Source organism: Mustela lutreola, chromosome 7 (assembly GCF_030435805.1).
Source record: "Mustela lutreola isolate mMusLut2 chromosome 7, mMusLut2.pri, whole genome shotgun sequence".
Classification (NCBI taxonomy): domain Eukaryota; kingdom Metazoa; phylum Chordata; class Mammalia; order Carnivora; family Mustelidae; genus Mustela; species Mustela lutreola.
The window spans coordinates 141,552,254-141,567,736 of NC_081296.1; the positions used below are offsets into that span (position 1 = coordinate 141,552,254).

Below are 15,483 nucleotides of genomic sequence, written 5' to 3' on the forward strand. Positions count from 1 at the left end.
TTACCTATCAAATGGGATAATATATGTCAAAGTCCTTTGTATGTGGTCAGTGTTAACATGAAATCTAAATTCAATTTAACTTACAAATAATCTGACTCACAACCTATTTCATTTAGAAAGGTAATATGGTTCAGTAAAAAGATTCTTAGAAAGGGAGGTGGAAGACCCAGGTTTTGCCATCTCATCTGTAAAAGGACTAAAAATACCTCTCTTAGGGGTAGATAATAAATCTTAGAAGTGTTTTGTAATTTTCAGACTATTCTACAAATGTTGACATCAAACTAACTTCTGATTCCTCCCACACGGCCTCACTGGCCTCAGCATCTAACATCTTCATTCAGCTATCAGGTTATTTCCTCCCTCCATCTGTCCAGGAGCCCAAAGCCCAGTTCCATTACTGCCATGTCTATTTCTAAAATTATTCAAAACCACACCCACTTTTAGAAGAGCCTAATACTTAAAAATACATAGCTAATGGTGTTTCTCTAATTTTTCTATATAACTTAATCTTATCTTCCTACCTATAGCAAGAAATATCTTTTATAATGACTAGCATTATCTAGTGATTCTAAAATGCCCCTAAGTAATTGCTTGATTGAAGAAAGGTATTACTTAAAAGATAACAAAGCAAATTAAATGCAAGCAGAATCCTCACTAAACAGTGTATTACTTAGGGTGATACTTTTTACAGATAGGGATATTCCATTCAGTGATAAATTACCTTGTTGAAGAGAATGGACATGAAGAAGAGATCCAACAGCATGGTCTCTGAAAATGCTTCATAGTCAATTTTGAAAAAGAGCACAGTAAAGATGACTGTAACATACTGATATGTAGGGCTGCTAAAAGAGGATCGTAGCAACTTCAGACCAGCAATGGTGATCATTAAAGCACCTAATCTAGAATATAAAGAAAGCACCACTCATCAATCAATGACTGAGAACTTCAGAAAATCTACTAACTTCTGAAAAATCACCATTTCATTAGCCATGCTTACAAAATATATATATCAAATTGTGAACTTCAGGAAATCGCATCCGAAAATAAACTACTATAGTATTTCCTTTTAACAATATGTAATATGATTCTTATTCCTTGATATAAATAAGCATGTTTAAAAAAAAAAGTAACAGCACTGCAATTCTAATATATGGTTCTCCAGTTTCTGGGCATTTTTATTGCTTTACTATTGATAGCATTTGGCACGTAAAAAACATGTATTAAGGCTTACCCAACATGTACCTAGCCTAGTGGGAAGGCTTACAGGATGACCATACAGGCAAGTGATCAACGATACAGCCTCATTTACACGGTACACAAAAACAGGCATCTCTCAAACTTACCATTTAAAATTAAAAATTAATTTTATTTAATAAATGTCCTCTCATGAAATATCAGTTGAGGGTAAGATGTCTGGAGTGTGATATACAAGAGCAGAAACAGATGTTGGGGCAAGGGAAGTTACAGACACAGCATCACCTGAATTTTTTTTTAATCTCACAGTGCACTGCACCAAAGAGACACTCAATTATTGCTCCTTGATCAATGTCTTAGGACATTGCTTATGACGGCCCCTAGCAGCTAAACATAGATGAGAGGAGTATTGTACTTACTCTGTATCCAGTTTTTTTGGACTAGCAATTGTTTCTGCACTGCTACTGAGTTCATTGAGAACAATCAATGGATAGATGATATTCTTCTCCACAAAAAGAAGCCATACGTGAAGTTTCTCAAACCACATCATAGTGGCTGCATCTAACAAGACAATGTAAGAAGATCACATCATCTACTGTGTAAAATACAGGCACACCTTATTTATTGTGCTTTGCTTTATTATACTTTCCAGATCTGCATTTTTTACAAATGGAAGCTTGATGGAAACCCCGTGCTGAGTAAGTCTATCGGCACCATTTTTCAACAGCATTTCTCACTTCATGTCTCTCTGTCACATGTTGGTAATCCTTGCAATATTAAAACTTTTTCATTATAATTATATTTGCTATGGTGACTTATGGTCAGTGATCTTTGATGCTACTGCTGTATCCGCTTTGGGAATACATGAACTGTACCCATGGAAGAGGACAAACTTAACCAATAATGTATGTGTTCTGACTGCTCTGCTGACCAACTGTTCTACCATACCTCTCCCTCCTTTCAGGCTTTCCTATTCCCTAAAACTGAAATTAGGCCAATTAATAATTCTACAAGGGCTACTTATAAGTGTTCAAGTGAAAGGAAGAATTACACATCTCTCATTTTTAAATCAAAAGCTGGAAATAATTAAGCCTAACGAGGAAGGTGTTAAAAGCCAAGACAGTAGTGCCTGGGTGGCTTAGTTGGTTGAGCATCTGCCTTCCGCTCAGGTGATGATCCCAGCCTCCTGGGATAAGGTTAGGTCGGGTTCCCTGTTCAGATGGGAGTCTGCTCCTCCCCTTTCTTCTGCCTCTGCCCCGACTTGTGCTCTATCAAATAAATAAATGAAACCCAGAGAAACCATGAGAAGACAAATATTTGTTGTCAAAACTAAAAACAAACTAAACAAACCAACTAAACTCTACAGATGGAACAACAAAGCCTGGATGACAGCACATCTACACATGACATAGTTTACTGAGTATTTCAAGACCACTGCTGAGGCTGACTGCTCAGAAAAAGAGATTCCTTTTTTTTTTTTTTTTTTTTTAAAGATTTTATTTATTTATTTGACAGAGAGAAATCACAAGTAGACGGAGAGGCAGGCAGAGAGAGAGGAAGGGAATCAGGCCCCCTGCCGAGCAGAGAGCCCGATGCGGGACTCAATCCCAGGACCCTGAGATCATGACCCGAGCCGAAGGCAGTGGCTTAACCCACTAAGCCACCCAGGCGCCCCCCCCCCTTTTTTTATTAAAAGATTTTATTTAACAGACAGAGATCACAAGTAGGCGGAGAGGCAGACAGAGAGAGAGAGGAGGAAGCAGGTTCCCTGCCGAGCAGAGAGCCCGACGCGGGGCTCGATCCCAGGACCCCGGAATCATGACCTGAGCCGAAGGCAGAGGCTTTAACCCACTGAGCCACCGAGGCACCCGAGATTCCTTTCAAAAGGATGCTCTAAGCAATTTTACCAAAAGGTCCAGGAAATTTGCTTTGAGAATGCATAGTCAAGTCTGATACAGAAAGCTTTTAAAAGCTTTAGAATTCTCTGAACAATTAATCTTCAAACAATTGAGGAATTTACTGTCATAATTCACTAACTAAAGAAAAAGTCTTAGGAAAAACCACTGGTTTATTTAATCACAGATATATAATAAATGATGACATAGTTAGGAACTTTTATTATTTCTCTAAAATGACGAAGTATGGCATACCACAGGTCATGGGGCCAATGAATAAAGACCAACTACTTATGACAGATAAGAAAAGTCAGGGTTTAAAATGGACCAGATACCTGCCTCCTTCTGAGTCAGTTTATACCTTATCCCACATCTGAAGAAGTAAAAATGATTACAAGTGTTTTAAACTTCTTTTCATCTGATCTACTCTTACACCCTTCTCTAGTAGGACATAGTGTCACTGGTGGAAACAGAAACAAAGTGCTCTCTATTTCCCCTAAGCTCCGAGTTAAAAATACTTCAAATAGAAGTCTTAAGGAGAACTGGATTGCCTATATATAGAAAAGAACATTTAGGGAAAGGGTAGGGACTGGAAGAGAAGCCACAGACATGCACAGGATTCATCAGTGAGAGGTCTATGAAGAACAACATAGAAAGGAAGGAATTTATTTTGTGGAAGTTAGCATTGTGGTACTGACATTTGTACTTCAACTGAAATTAAAGCATCCCGCAAAAGGTCTGACTCATCACAACTTCAAATCTAAGTATAACAAACACAAGCCAAAGTGTTACTTGATGCTACTCATTTAACCATCATCTGCTAAAGTTAAAAAAAAAAGAATCGTAATATTAAAAAGAGCAGAGTTAACAAAATACTTACTCCGAACTTCGTACTGGTTGTACTCCATGGTCTTCAGCAGAGGGTGGGAGAAGCAGTGCCATGGCAGCTGTTTTCTAAGCTGAGGCAGCACATAATGGGTTACAAAACCCACGAAGCCGACCAATGCATACAACACATACTTGAGAGCAGGCTAAAAGCAGAATAAAATTAGGAAAATTAAAAGTGATTTTGAGATTTATAGAAACTTCTAGTTTGTCAGTTCAATCTTCCAATTATTAATAAAAAATAACAAAGTGAATTTTTGAATCTAAGAACCAAACATCTGTCAACAGTTAACACTGCTTTCTTATGTGGGTTTTCCAAAACTCGTACCAGGGTTGCCCTATATGATCCAAAGGTACGGAAGAAGTGGTGGTGTGTTACATCTGACATCAGTTATAAAGGACTGATGCTTCTGTCCTGGGCTTTCTCTCTCTAGGACGACTGGCTCTGGGGACAACCAGCTACTCAAGCAGCCTATGGCGAGGGCCACACGGAAAGGAACTCAGATCTCTGGCCAATGGTCAGCAAAGAACAACGGCCTGCCTCAGCTGAGGGCAGCCCCATGACTGCAGCACCGTAACGCAGCCTGAACTGGGATCATCTAGCTAAGCTACAGATTCGTAACCCAGAGAAACCATGAGAAAATAAATATTTGTTGTTAAAACTAAACAAACAGAAAGTTATATATTTCAGCATTACTGACAAATACTGCAGTCAAATAAAAAATGAGTCTAAACAGTTATTTCTCCCCCATCCAAAGATCAAAATTCTTTACCTGCAACACTGTGAACACTGTGCTTACGTGAATAGCAAAATATAGCACACCAATTACGATGCATACTACCAGGTCAGACTGTAAACGCTCACTCTGTGGAACAAAACATTATTACCCAACAATTACATAAAATTTAAAAATACATATTTCTTTTATTCCCACTAACAAAGAAGTAATTTTTCATTGATCCTATTCTTCTAGATAGTTTTTATATATAATAATTGGCTATTAATTTTTTCTTTTCCAACTTCCTGATATTTTGGTTTGAAACTGCAATATCAAGAAAATGAAACTAGTTCTACACACTGTATAACATATTAAAACAAAGCCTTTTATTTGTTTCATTTTAAAAGATTTTTAAACTAATCTCTATACCCACTGTGGGGCTCAAACTCACAACCCTGACATCAGGAGTCCTATGTTCTACTGACTGAGGCAGCCAGACGGCTCATAACAAAGTCTTTTAGAATGAAGATTTCCCACCCCCCCATTGCTCTGTAAGTTTGATTTTTTACATATGGGAAAAGGAAATGAGGTACTTAAGTTACTATATCAGTTATAGGGGATATTCTTTTGGATAACAAAGTTATAATTTCATTGATTTTTTAAGATGTTGAAACTGCAAGTCCTATTTCACTGACTAGATTTTGATTCTTTTAGTGGTTGTAGTAAATAAGAAATGTCTCAAAATCTTGACTGGTCATCAACTGACCCACAGATTTATGCTAATTTTAAGCTACATTCAGAAATCTCTTACCACATTTAACATGAAATGACCTTGCTAACATGGAACCTAAAGTCAGAAAAAATTGTTTGAATTCTATCCTGAAGCAGTTTTGTATTTCTAAAGTTTCTGAGAATACATGAAGAGCTCAAGTTCAGTAAAGGTAAACATTATGACTTATTCAATACCCATATAAATGAGAGTTTTTCACAAGTAGAAATAATCTAAAGTAACTTTAAAAAAAATGTTTTATGCTTTGTTCCATAAAGCAGATATGAATTTATAAAATTAATTTTTCAAATAATTACTAAAAGAATACAGACATCATTGAATTCACTAAACTAGAAAACTTAAATTCCTACATTTTCTTAAATATATTATATTAATACAGATAACTGCTCTCTTCTTCAATCTGAAAAATAAACACACATACAATTTTTTGATTGCCCTAGAGGAATAAAACACACTAAAACATTAGCAGATGATTTAAAAAGACATAGTTTTATCAACAAGAACAATAACAAAAAACTATTTTAAAATATGTATTTTTCATATCCTAGTTTAAACTGATTAGGATTAAGAATTCTATAAACAATGAAATTACTTCATTTTACCTACTCAGAAAATGAATGTATAGCATACTTTTTCACATAGAAACAACCTTTGAGAAATGAGCATTTCTTAACAGGTTAAAATTTGACATAAAGGCAGTCAACAATATACACCTGTTCACACATTTTCCCCAATTTCAAAAGGCCTTCATTATATAAAATGATGAACTGTCTAAAATTTACATCTTTCAGGTGACTGTAAAAGCAAAAACTTACAACAGAATTTCTAAGTTTTTCAGGCAGTGGATCTTTTACTTCAGACAGAGGGTCTTCTGGATTTTTCTCTTCTGTTTTTGGAAAAATCTTGGATTGCACCAAAGAGCTTTAAATTTAAAAAAAAGAAAAAGAATGAAAAGTATATTCATAACCTGATAACCTGTACTTCAAATGACAAAATTAGTTTATGATAAAAAATCAAGTGTTCCAGGGGCGCCGGGGTGGTGCAGTCAGTTAAGCATCCAACTCTTGGTTTCTGCTCAGGTCGTGACCTCAGGGTCCCGAGATCAAGCCCCATGTTGGGCTCCCACACTTAGTGAGGAGTCTGCTTGAGATTCTCTCTCCCTCTGCCCCTCCCACTCATGCACGTGTGCTCACTCACTCTCACTCTCTAAAATAAATAAATCTTTAAAAAAAAAATCAAGCATTCCAAGTATATTTAAACGTAGCAAATGATAATGTCTAAAGAGTTTACAATGCTATAAATAAGCATACAAAGAGCATATTTTTATTAAAATATATTTTTAATACCTCTTAAGAGAGAAAATATGAACAAATATTCCCAGCCAAACTGGGATCCAAAATTGATCCAAAATTAATATATTTGAAACCCAATATAGATTAAGTCAACAGCACTTTGACAAGGCAGTGGGAAAACAGATCTTGAAAGTGAAATTTGAAAGAAATGTGAACTTACTTAAATTTCTTTAATTCAATAACAATTGATTTCACTTACAAAAGTACAGATGGATCACTGCTTTGTCGGCTGAGATGATAGGATATTGCCACTAACAAACCACAAAAAACGGAGAAAAGTACTGGAATATGCTGGCCATCCCAGGAATCCTGTTGGAAAAAAGTTTCATAAAACAATATGCATCTTTTTTTATCATCTATCATATAATCTTTTATGTTAGTATTTTGGAGGAAGATAAATTTACCAAAAACTTTTAGCCATATTACTAATTGTATTTTGTTTCACATAAATTTAGAGTTACTACTTTTTGATGAGCTAGAATCTAACTACTAGATCATCTTCAGATTTCTTTTGGTACTAAAGCTGTATTTATATGCTAAGGATAATACATTTGCTTCTGATAACATGCTGCTGTCAATTTCTTTGTATTTCAAGTGGTATAAGGTTTATGGTAAACTACATTCTCCCTTTAGAAAATGAAATAACTTGGTTGACTTCTACATAGTGATGGAATAGAGAAACGGCAACACATGGTACAACACATTAGATAAAACAGAAGAGACACTGCTGTGCTTTTATCCTGATATCTTTGCTCATACATAATATGCCATTATTTCACAGTCTTCCAGAAAATTGAGTAGGCATTCTGTGCTCTTGAGTAATGAACTGCATATTCCCCAAAAGAAATAATGCAAAGGGTAGCTTCTAAAGCCAACCAAACATGTGGATGTGGATATGTCATGTAAAGCCTGCTCACTGCAATATTTCTGGAGTCTACTAGCATGGTGCTTGATAAAAGAGTAGGTAATACTGACGAAAGGAAGAGTCAGTAGTTCTTAAGTATGGCCAGTAAGTAAGTAGCATTCTATTCCTTCTTCTTTCTCTGGGGTTCAAGAGGGGCAAATGAGAGGTGTAAGAATCCCAATAGTAGTTTATTACATAATTTGGGTTTCTTTCTTTTTTTTTTTTTTAAATAATGAAGTCTTCAAAATTGTTACACATCACAACACAGAGACATTTTTGTAATAGCTACATCAAAATATCATTATCATCGCACTGAACACTATGTGTCAAGCCCCATTCTTAGCTCTTTGCTAAGTATTTCCTAAATTAATTATTAAGATCATCCTTGGAGATATGTACTATTACTCCCCAATTTATAGATGAGAAACTCAGGCACAAAAGGGTTCAAGTAATTTGTTCAATTAGGTGGTGGAGCCAGGAACTGAACCACCTGATGTCTGGATTTACTGAGAAGGAAGTTAAACAATACAAGAGTTTGAGAATTTGAAAGAGAGATAAAAATCTTACAAAACAAACTGAGGGTTGCTGGGGGGAGGGGGGTTGGGAGAAGGCGGGGTGGGGTTATGGACACTGGGGAGGGTATGTGCTTTGGTGAGTGCTGTGAAGTGTGTAAACCTGGCGATTCACAGACCTGTACCCCTGGGGATAAAAATACATGTTTATAAAAAAAAATAAAAAATTTAAAACATTAAAAAAAAAAGAAAAAGAAAGAGAGATAAACACAGAAGGAAAAAAGTAAAAGAGAAAATACACTGTATATTGGAATAGCATTTTCACAGTGATAATAAGGGAAACATAATCAGGCTTATGAGAGAGACAAGGAATACCATATGTGGTTGACATGTGCGGTGAGAGATTAAAGAAAGTTAAGCCTACAACTTCCATAAAGCACAGTCCATGGATAATGCATGGACAAAGCTTGACAAAATATAAGAAGTATAAGTCAGTTACTTAGACACCAGGAGGCAAATACCAAAAGAATCAACTCAAAGAAAGAACTGAAAGTGGTAACTCTTTTTTTTTTTTTTTTAAGATTTTATTTATTTGACAGAAATCACAAGTAGGCAGAGAAAGAGGAAGGGAAGCACGCCCCCTGTTGAGCAGAAAGCCCAATGTGGGGCTCAATCCCAGGATCCTGGGATCATGACTTGAGCCAAAGGCAGAGGCTTTAACCCACTGAACCGCCAGGTGCCCCTGAAAGTGGGAACTCTAGGGAAGGGATAAAGAGGTAGGAGATGGTTGTTTCTGGTGATAAGTCTTGTAGAAATATTTGATTCTTTGAAAGATATACATGTACAACTTAAGTAAACATGAAAACTAATAAAAAGATGACCAGAACAGCTGCTTTAGAAAACTGGCAATTCTATTTCTGGGATTTACCCAAGTAAAATTAAAACATATGTGTGTTCACTACAGCTTTATTCACACTGTTCGTAAACTCCAGGGGTGCCTGGGTGGTTGAGTCTGTTAAGTTGTTGCCTTCAGCTCAGGTGGTGATCCCAGGGTCCTGGAATAGAGCTCCAAGTCTGGCTCCCTGCTCAGTGAGGAGGCCTGCTTCTCCCTTTCCCTCTGCTCCTCCCTGCTGCTTGTGTTGGCTCTCTGTGTCCCTAAACAAATAAATAAAATCTTAATAAAAAATATATTCCTAAACTCTGAACAACTCAGATGTTTCCCCTCAAGGGCAGCAGAGAAGCTGACATATGCATACAATGGGAGTAGGAACAATTTAAAACTAAATGGGTTATTTTCTTGCAATAAGAATCTCAGAACATTATATTGAACAAAATACATCAGCTACAAAAGAGGTATGATTCTATTTATATGAAGTTCAAGAACCCCAAATGGTAAAAGTGGTTGGGGCAGGGGGAACTGAAAAAGGAACATAAGAGAAATTTCTTGTGGTAATGGAACTACATTTTGAGAAGGATATGTATTACCCAGGTATATGCATTTGTTAAAACTTCTCAAATTTGTGATTAAGTTACATGGATTTCACTCTACGTAAATTTTTCCTCAATTAAAACAAAACAAGGGTTTGGAGAAAACTAAAGATTACTGCCTTTATCTGACAAATGTTTGACACTACTTTTTATTGCTCTCAGACAAAGGAAAAGCATTCTAAATTGATCTCAAAATCACATACTTAGATCAATAATTCATAATGATCACATATTTAAAATAACTCAAGAATATTTAAAAGTAGTAACTACAACCTTTATTGAATCACTAACTAAAAAAGTAAAAAGCAAAACAAACCCAACCAGCTCTGAGTTTTCAGTGAACTCTGATTCAGAAATGGGAGAAAATTCAGTAACTATAAAAAACAAAAGGGGGGGGCACCTGGGTGGCTCAGTGGGTTAAGCCTCTGCCTTCGGCTCAGGTCATGATCCCAGGGGCCTGGGATCGAGTCCCGCATAGGGCTCTCTGCTCAGCAGGGAGCAGGGAGCCTGCTTCTCCTCATCTCTCTCTCTGTCTCTCTGCCTATTTGTGATCTCTCTCTCTCTGTCAAATAAATAAATAAAATCTTTAAAAAAAAAAAACAAAAAAAAAAAACAAAAAAAAACAAAAGGGAAGTGAACCTACTTCAAAAGATTAAAAGATGGGTCTGTTCTACCCACTGTAGTGGGTTTGAACATTTTCTCTTTACTCTGTAATGGCCCAAATTCTAGCAATCTCTTAAAAATATGAAAACATTAGAAAGTATACACATATTACTAGAATGCATTAAAGTTATTTTAGAAAAAAAATTTAGCTTTTAATGAGCCAAAAAGGTCAAGGCAAAATTAAAGAGTAAACACAAGGAAAGCAGAAATCAAGAAATAATAAATGTAAAAGTCTGCATTAGTAAACAGATTAAAAAAAAAAATTCCTAATGGTATGCAATAATGTCTCCCAATGCATCTAGCTGCCCAGAGGTAGCTACAGTTATCAATGTCTTGCACATTCTTCCAACATTATTCTATGTAAATACAAGCCATTGGAGGTATTTCAGAAACAAAAGCAAAAGCAAAAAGGAAACATCCATTTTGGGGGATAGTACCTTCCTTTTTATTAAAACACACACACACGAAAATGTGATACATATATATGTGTACACACACACACACACACACACACACACACAGAAGTATTACTCAACCTTAAAAAGGAAGGAAATCTTGTCATTTGTAACAACATGGATGAAACTGGATGGCATTTTGCTAACTGAAGTAAGCCGGACAGACAAAAGACAAGCAATGCATAGTATCACATATACATAATTTTTTTTTTAAAGGAAAAAAGTCGAATTCATAGAAACAGGAATAGAAAAGAAGCCTCCAGGAACTGGGAGGTGTGGGAAATAGGGAAAGGTTGGTAAAAGAAGTAAGAATATAAACTTTCAATTAAGGTCTAGCTGGGGGGGTGTGAGAAATGAAGGCAGCACTGCTTATTTGAAAGCTGCTAGGAGGAAGACATTAAAAGTTCTCATCAGGATACATACTCAAAAATCTTTCTGTGTGCTGAACAATGTTGACTTATTGTGATCATTTCACAATACATATAAATATCAAATTATGTTGTGCATCTGAAACTAATAATGTGTCCAATTATACTCAATTAAAAATTTAAATAAACTTAAAAGTTTTTTTAAAAGGATGAATAAGGTCTGAGAATCTAATGTGTAACATAATGGTTACGGCTGATGACACTGCACTGTATAACTGAAATTTGCTTGAAGAGTAGAACTTAAATGCTCTCACCAAAACAAAACAAAAGAAAATGTGAGGTGATAAATGTAATAACTTGATGAGGAAAAGAATCCATTCACAGTGAATCAAATCATCACATATACTTTTAATATCTTAACATTTTGTTGATTATACTTCAATAAATCTTGGGAAAAAACACATTTTGTCTTGAAAATCATTCCACATTAGCACATAAAAATGTTTTAAATCTGTAGATTTATTGTAATGGGTGATATAAAAAACTAAAATAGTGTAATGGAATACCATAACCAACAAAAGAGGAAAATAACCTATCTTCCTGCGGGCCTTAGGATACAAAGTTCTGTTTGGCAGTTTTATAATTGCTGTTCTGCTACTAGATAATTAGAGTTAAATAACCCTTTGTACACTGGGCTAGAAAACTTATTGCATGGTTAATATCTATGATTTCAACTTCCAAATAATCTCTCAATTTCCAAAACATGACTCCTGTAAGCTAGGATGGTTTACAGGTGGTGAACTTGGGAGAAGTTTGCATTTGGATCTCCTTGCTTCCAATTTCCTCCTGGACTTATTAGCTCCATCAAGTATCTCCCTCTCTACTGGATTTCCCGCTCTTCTTTTAAATCCAATCAAGTATCAAATCTTTTTAAAAAATAAAAACCTGAAAACAACCCCCATTATGTACATGTTTAGAAAGCTTATCATATATTTCCTTAATATTTATTCAAACCCAGCCTTAAATTAATCTAGCTTCCTCAGCCAAAACACCAAAAAGCTGTTTTGTTGAAGTCACCAATAGCTTGTTAACTGCCAAATTCAATAAAAAGGTTTTTCAGACAATCCTGCCTCTGAAGTTTCCTTTGTGGGACTCTGTTCTATCCATCACTTAAATACTTGTATTTCCCAGCGATCTACCTGTAACCATTTCTTCTTGTCAGTCCAGGTTAGTAGTCTTTTACTTACACTTTCATTTAGTTGATGAATCCTAAATCTTTCAATCATTACCTCAAGCCTTTCTACATATAACTACCTATTATGCATCTCTGGATACCCCATAAAATCGTCAAATGAGGGGCGACAGGGTGGCTCAGTGAGTTAAACCCTCTGCCTTCGGCTCGGGTCATGATCTCAGGGTCCTGGGATCTGAGCCCCGCATCAGGCTCTCTGCTCTGTGGGGAGCCTGCTTCCCCCTCTCTCTTGTCTGCCTCTCTGCCTGCTTGTGATCTCTGTCAAATAAATAAATAAAATCTTGTTAAAAAAATCATCAAATGAATGTATCCATCTGTAAACAACCACTTTCTTCACTGATCTCAAAGATTTCCAATCAGAGGCACTAGTACTACTATTTAACCAGCTGTTCAAGGCAGAGCCTACCCAGAAGTCATGCTGGACCATCTTCTGGCTTTTCTCTCTTTATCCATAGAGTCCCCTAATATATTCACTGAACCCAATTTTAGCTAGGCCCCTCATAATTTGAAGACTGTAATATAACTCATTCCACTGCTGATCCTTCCTGCTTATATTTCAATGTCCTTTCACACCAAAGACCAAGTAGTCTTTCTGAAACACACACTGATCATTTCCTTACCTTACCTCAAATATTCCAAAGGTCTTTTAAAAAAGAATATTATGATGGTTTTCCATCTCCACCCAATACGTTCAGGGTAAGGTATTTCATAATCTAGCCACTGCTTATCTTTGCAGCCTTACTGAAGGCCATCTTTCCTCATGCACCCAAACCTCCAGCAATTCCAAATTATTGGCTGTTTCCTATATGCACATTATCTTGACAACTCCATGGCTCTCCATCCCTTGTTTCAACTAGCTGATTTCTATTTGTCTGTCAAATACTGGTTAAAAAGCTAGCCCTTGGAAAATTATCTTTAATCCCTCTTGACTAAATAAGGCGATGACTTATATACCTGTACCACTCCATTTTCACAGCCTTCATCATCCTCTGCTGAAAGTGCTGGCTGACTTATTTAATCACAGCTAACAGACAAGCAACTTAAAAGCAGGAAATGGTGTTTAGCGCAGTCCTGGGAACACAGCAAACACTCCCTAAATGTTACTGAATAAATGATGCAAAAGAGGATGCTTTAAGCCACTTCTCTTAGTCCTTTCAACCCTATCATTCTCTGACTGTCTTGCATTAATGGTAAAAATAAAAATAGGGCGCCTGGGTGGCTCAGTCGTTAAGTGTCTGCCTTCGGCTCAGGTCATGATCTCAGGGTCCTGAGATCAAGGCCCACATAGGGTACCCTGCTCAGGAAACCTGCTTCTCCCTCTGCCCTTCCCTTGGTTGTGTTCCCTCTCTCTCTGTGTCTCTCTCAGTCAATAAATAAATAAAACCCTTAAAAAAATAGTAATAAAAAAAAAATAATAATAATAATAATAATAGGTGCTGAGAGTTGTTCACAAGAAATTTAAAATTTTTATGTTTACAACTTGGTGGCAATCTTTAACATGTAGTGAATTAGTGCTCATCCAAATCCTTCTAAGCCAATAATGACGTTAAATTTCAGTGCATTAATTTTTACTAGAATGTATCTTAAATTGCAGTCCTTGCACTTGTATTCACATGTCTTAAGATATCTTGATGTGGGGGTGCCTGGGTGGCTCAGTGGGTTGGGCCTCTGCCTCTGGCTCACGTCATGATCCCAGAGTCCTGGAATCGAGCCCCGCATCGGGCTCTCTGCTCAGTGGGGAGCCTGCTTCCCCCTCTACCTCTGCCTGCTGCTCTACCTACATGTGACCGCTCCCTGTGTCAAATAAATAAATAAAATCTTAAAAAAAAAAAAAAAGGGTATCTTGATGTGAATAGCAGTTATATATATCCTTAAGTAAAAATTTAAGATTAATTTCATATTCTATTACTACCATGACCACCTCTACCCCAGACAACCTTTTTTAAATAATCTGTTTCTAGTATTAACCTATGATTACTACTACATGGAAAAGGGTTTACTTTTAATAATGGTTAACCATGAAACTGCTTTTAAATTCAAAGTAAATGAGAATGATAATAATGTTCAGTATACAAAGACCATGGAAATCAGTGCTAAAATGGCGATAGGGAGAATGCGGGAATGGGAGCTTAAATCATTATTAGTCCATTTAAAACAATCTTCATATAGAAAAATAGCCTTAAAGACAAAATGGGGCCATAGTGTACTGCTTACCTTTAAAGCGCCATAACACAATCCATACAGTAAGGCAACTGCCACAATGCTGCAGATGAAACTGTAAAGTGCTGCAAGCAAGCTTGTAGTGGCTGGACAGGAAAGGGGGAAAAAATTAATATTTTATATACATTTACGGAAAAAACACATCTTAACAGTATTTAAAATGCTATAATACTGACTACAATGAAATATGTACTCATTTGACTTTAGAAAATTCAGTTATGTCAAATTCAGTTACATCATCCTATCCTTCGAAAAGATTCTGAAATGACAAAGGTTTATTACCCACAATTTTTGATAAAAGACAAAATATATTCACCTTGTAAGTAATGAACATTTATACATGGCAGAAAAAATTGTACCTATATTATGCTTTGAGACTTTATCTTCTTATTTACAAAAGTATGGGAAAATGAAGCTGACAGAAACTTAAAAGAACTGGCAATGTATTAAGTATTCATCAAAAGATATTAGGCTCTGTAAACAGAACCTACATTACCCAAGGAAGTAAGTTTATTTTACCATGTGTCAATTAATTCTCACAAAGTACAGATCTGACTAATTACTAACAACAACAAAAAAACAGATCCACCTCAAAACTTGACAGCTATAAACAAAAGAATTAAACTGTAACATTTTCTTACACCACACACAAAAATATGCTCAAGATGGATTAAAGACTTATAATGTAAGACATAATATATTATAATATAAGACTTATAATGTAAGACAATATAAGACATAAAGTCTTATAATGTAAGACTTTTAAAAGAAAACAGACAGTGATGT

At 35.9% G+C, this 15,483-nt stretch overlaps 1 protein-coding gene across 5 annotated transcripts in view; it reads right to left on the reverse strand.

The window, feature by feature from the left end:
• Nucleotides 1-15,483, reverse strand: part of PCNX1 (pecanex 1) — a 160,532-nt gene that overhangs the window by 36,823 nt on the left and 108,226 nt on the right. For all 5 annotated transcript variants that reach the window (XM_059182936.1, XM_059182934.1, XM_059182932.1 and 2 more), the window contains 7 exons: nucleotides 14,692-14,783; nucleotides 7,035-7,144; nucleotides 6,299-6,404; nucleotides 4,748-4,840; nucleotides 3,970-4,120; nucleotides 1,614-1,755; nucleotides 722-899 (listed from right to left, as the gene is read on the reverse strand). In XM_059182936.1, the coding sequence (XP_059038919.1) occupies nucleotides 722-899; nucleotides 1,614-1,755; nucleotides 3,970-4,120; nucleotides 4,748-4,840; nucleotides 6,299-6,404; nucleotides 7,035-7,144; nucleotides 14,692-14,783 (872 nt within the window). The remainder of the gene's footprint in view (nucleotides 1-721; nucleotides 900-1,613; nucleotides 1,756-3,969; nucleotides 4,121-4,747; nucleotides 4,841-6,298; nucleotides 6,405-7,034; nucleotides 7,145-14,691; nucleotides 14,784-15,483) is intronic.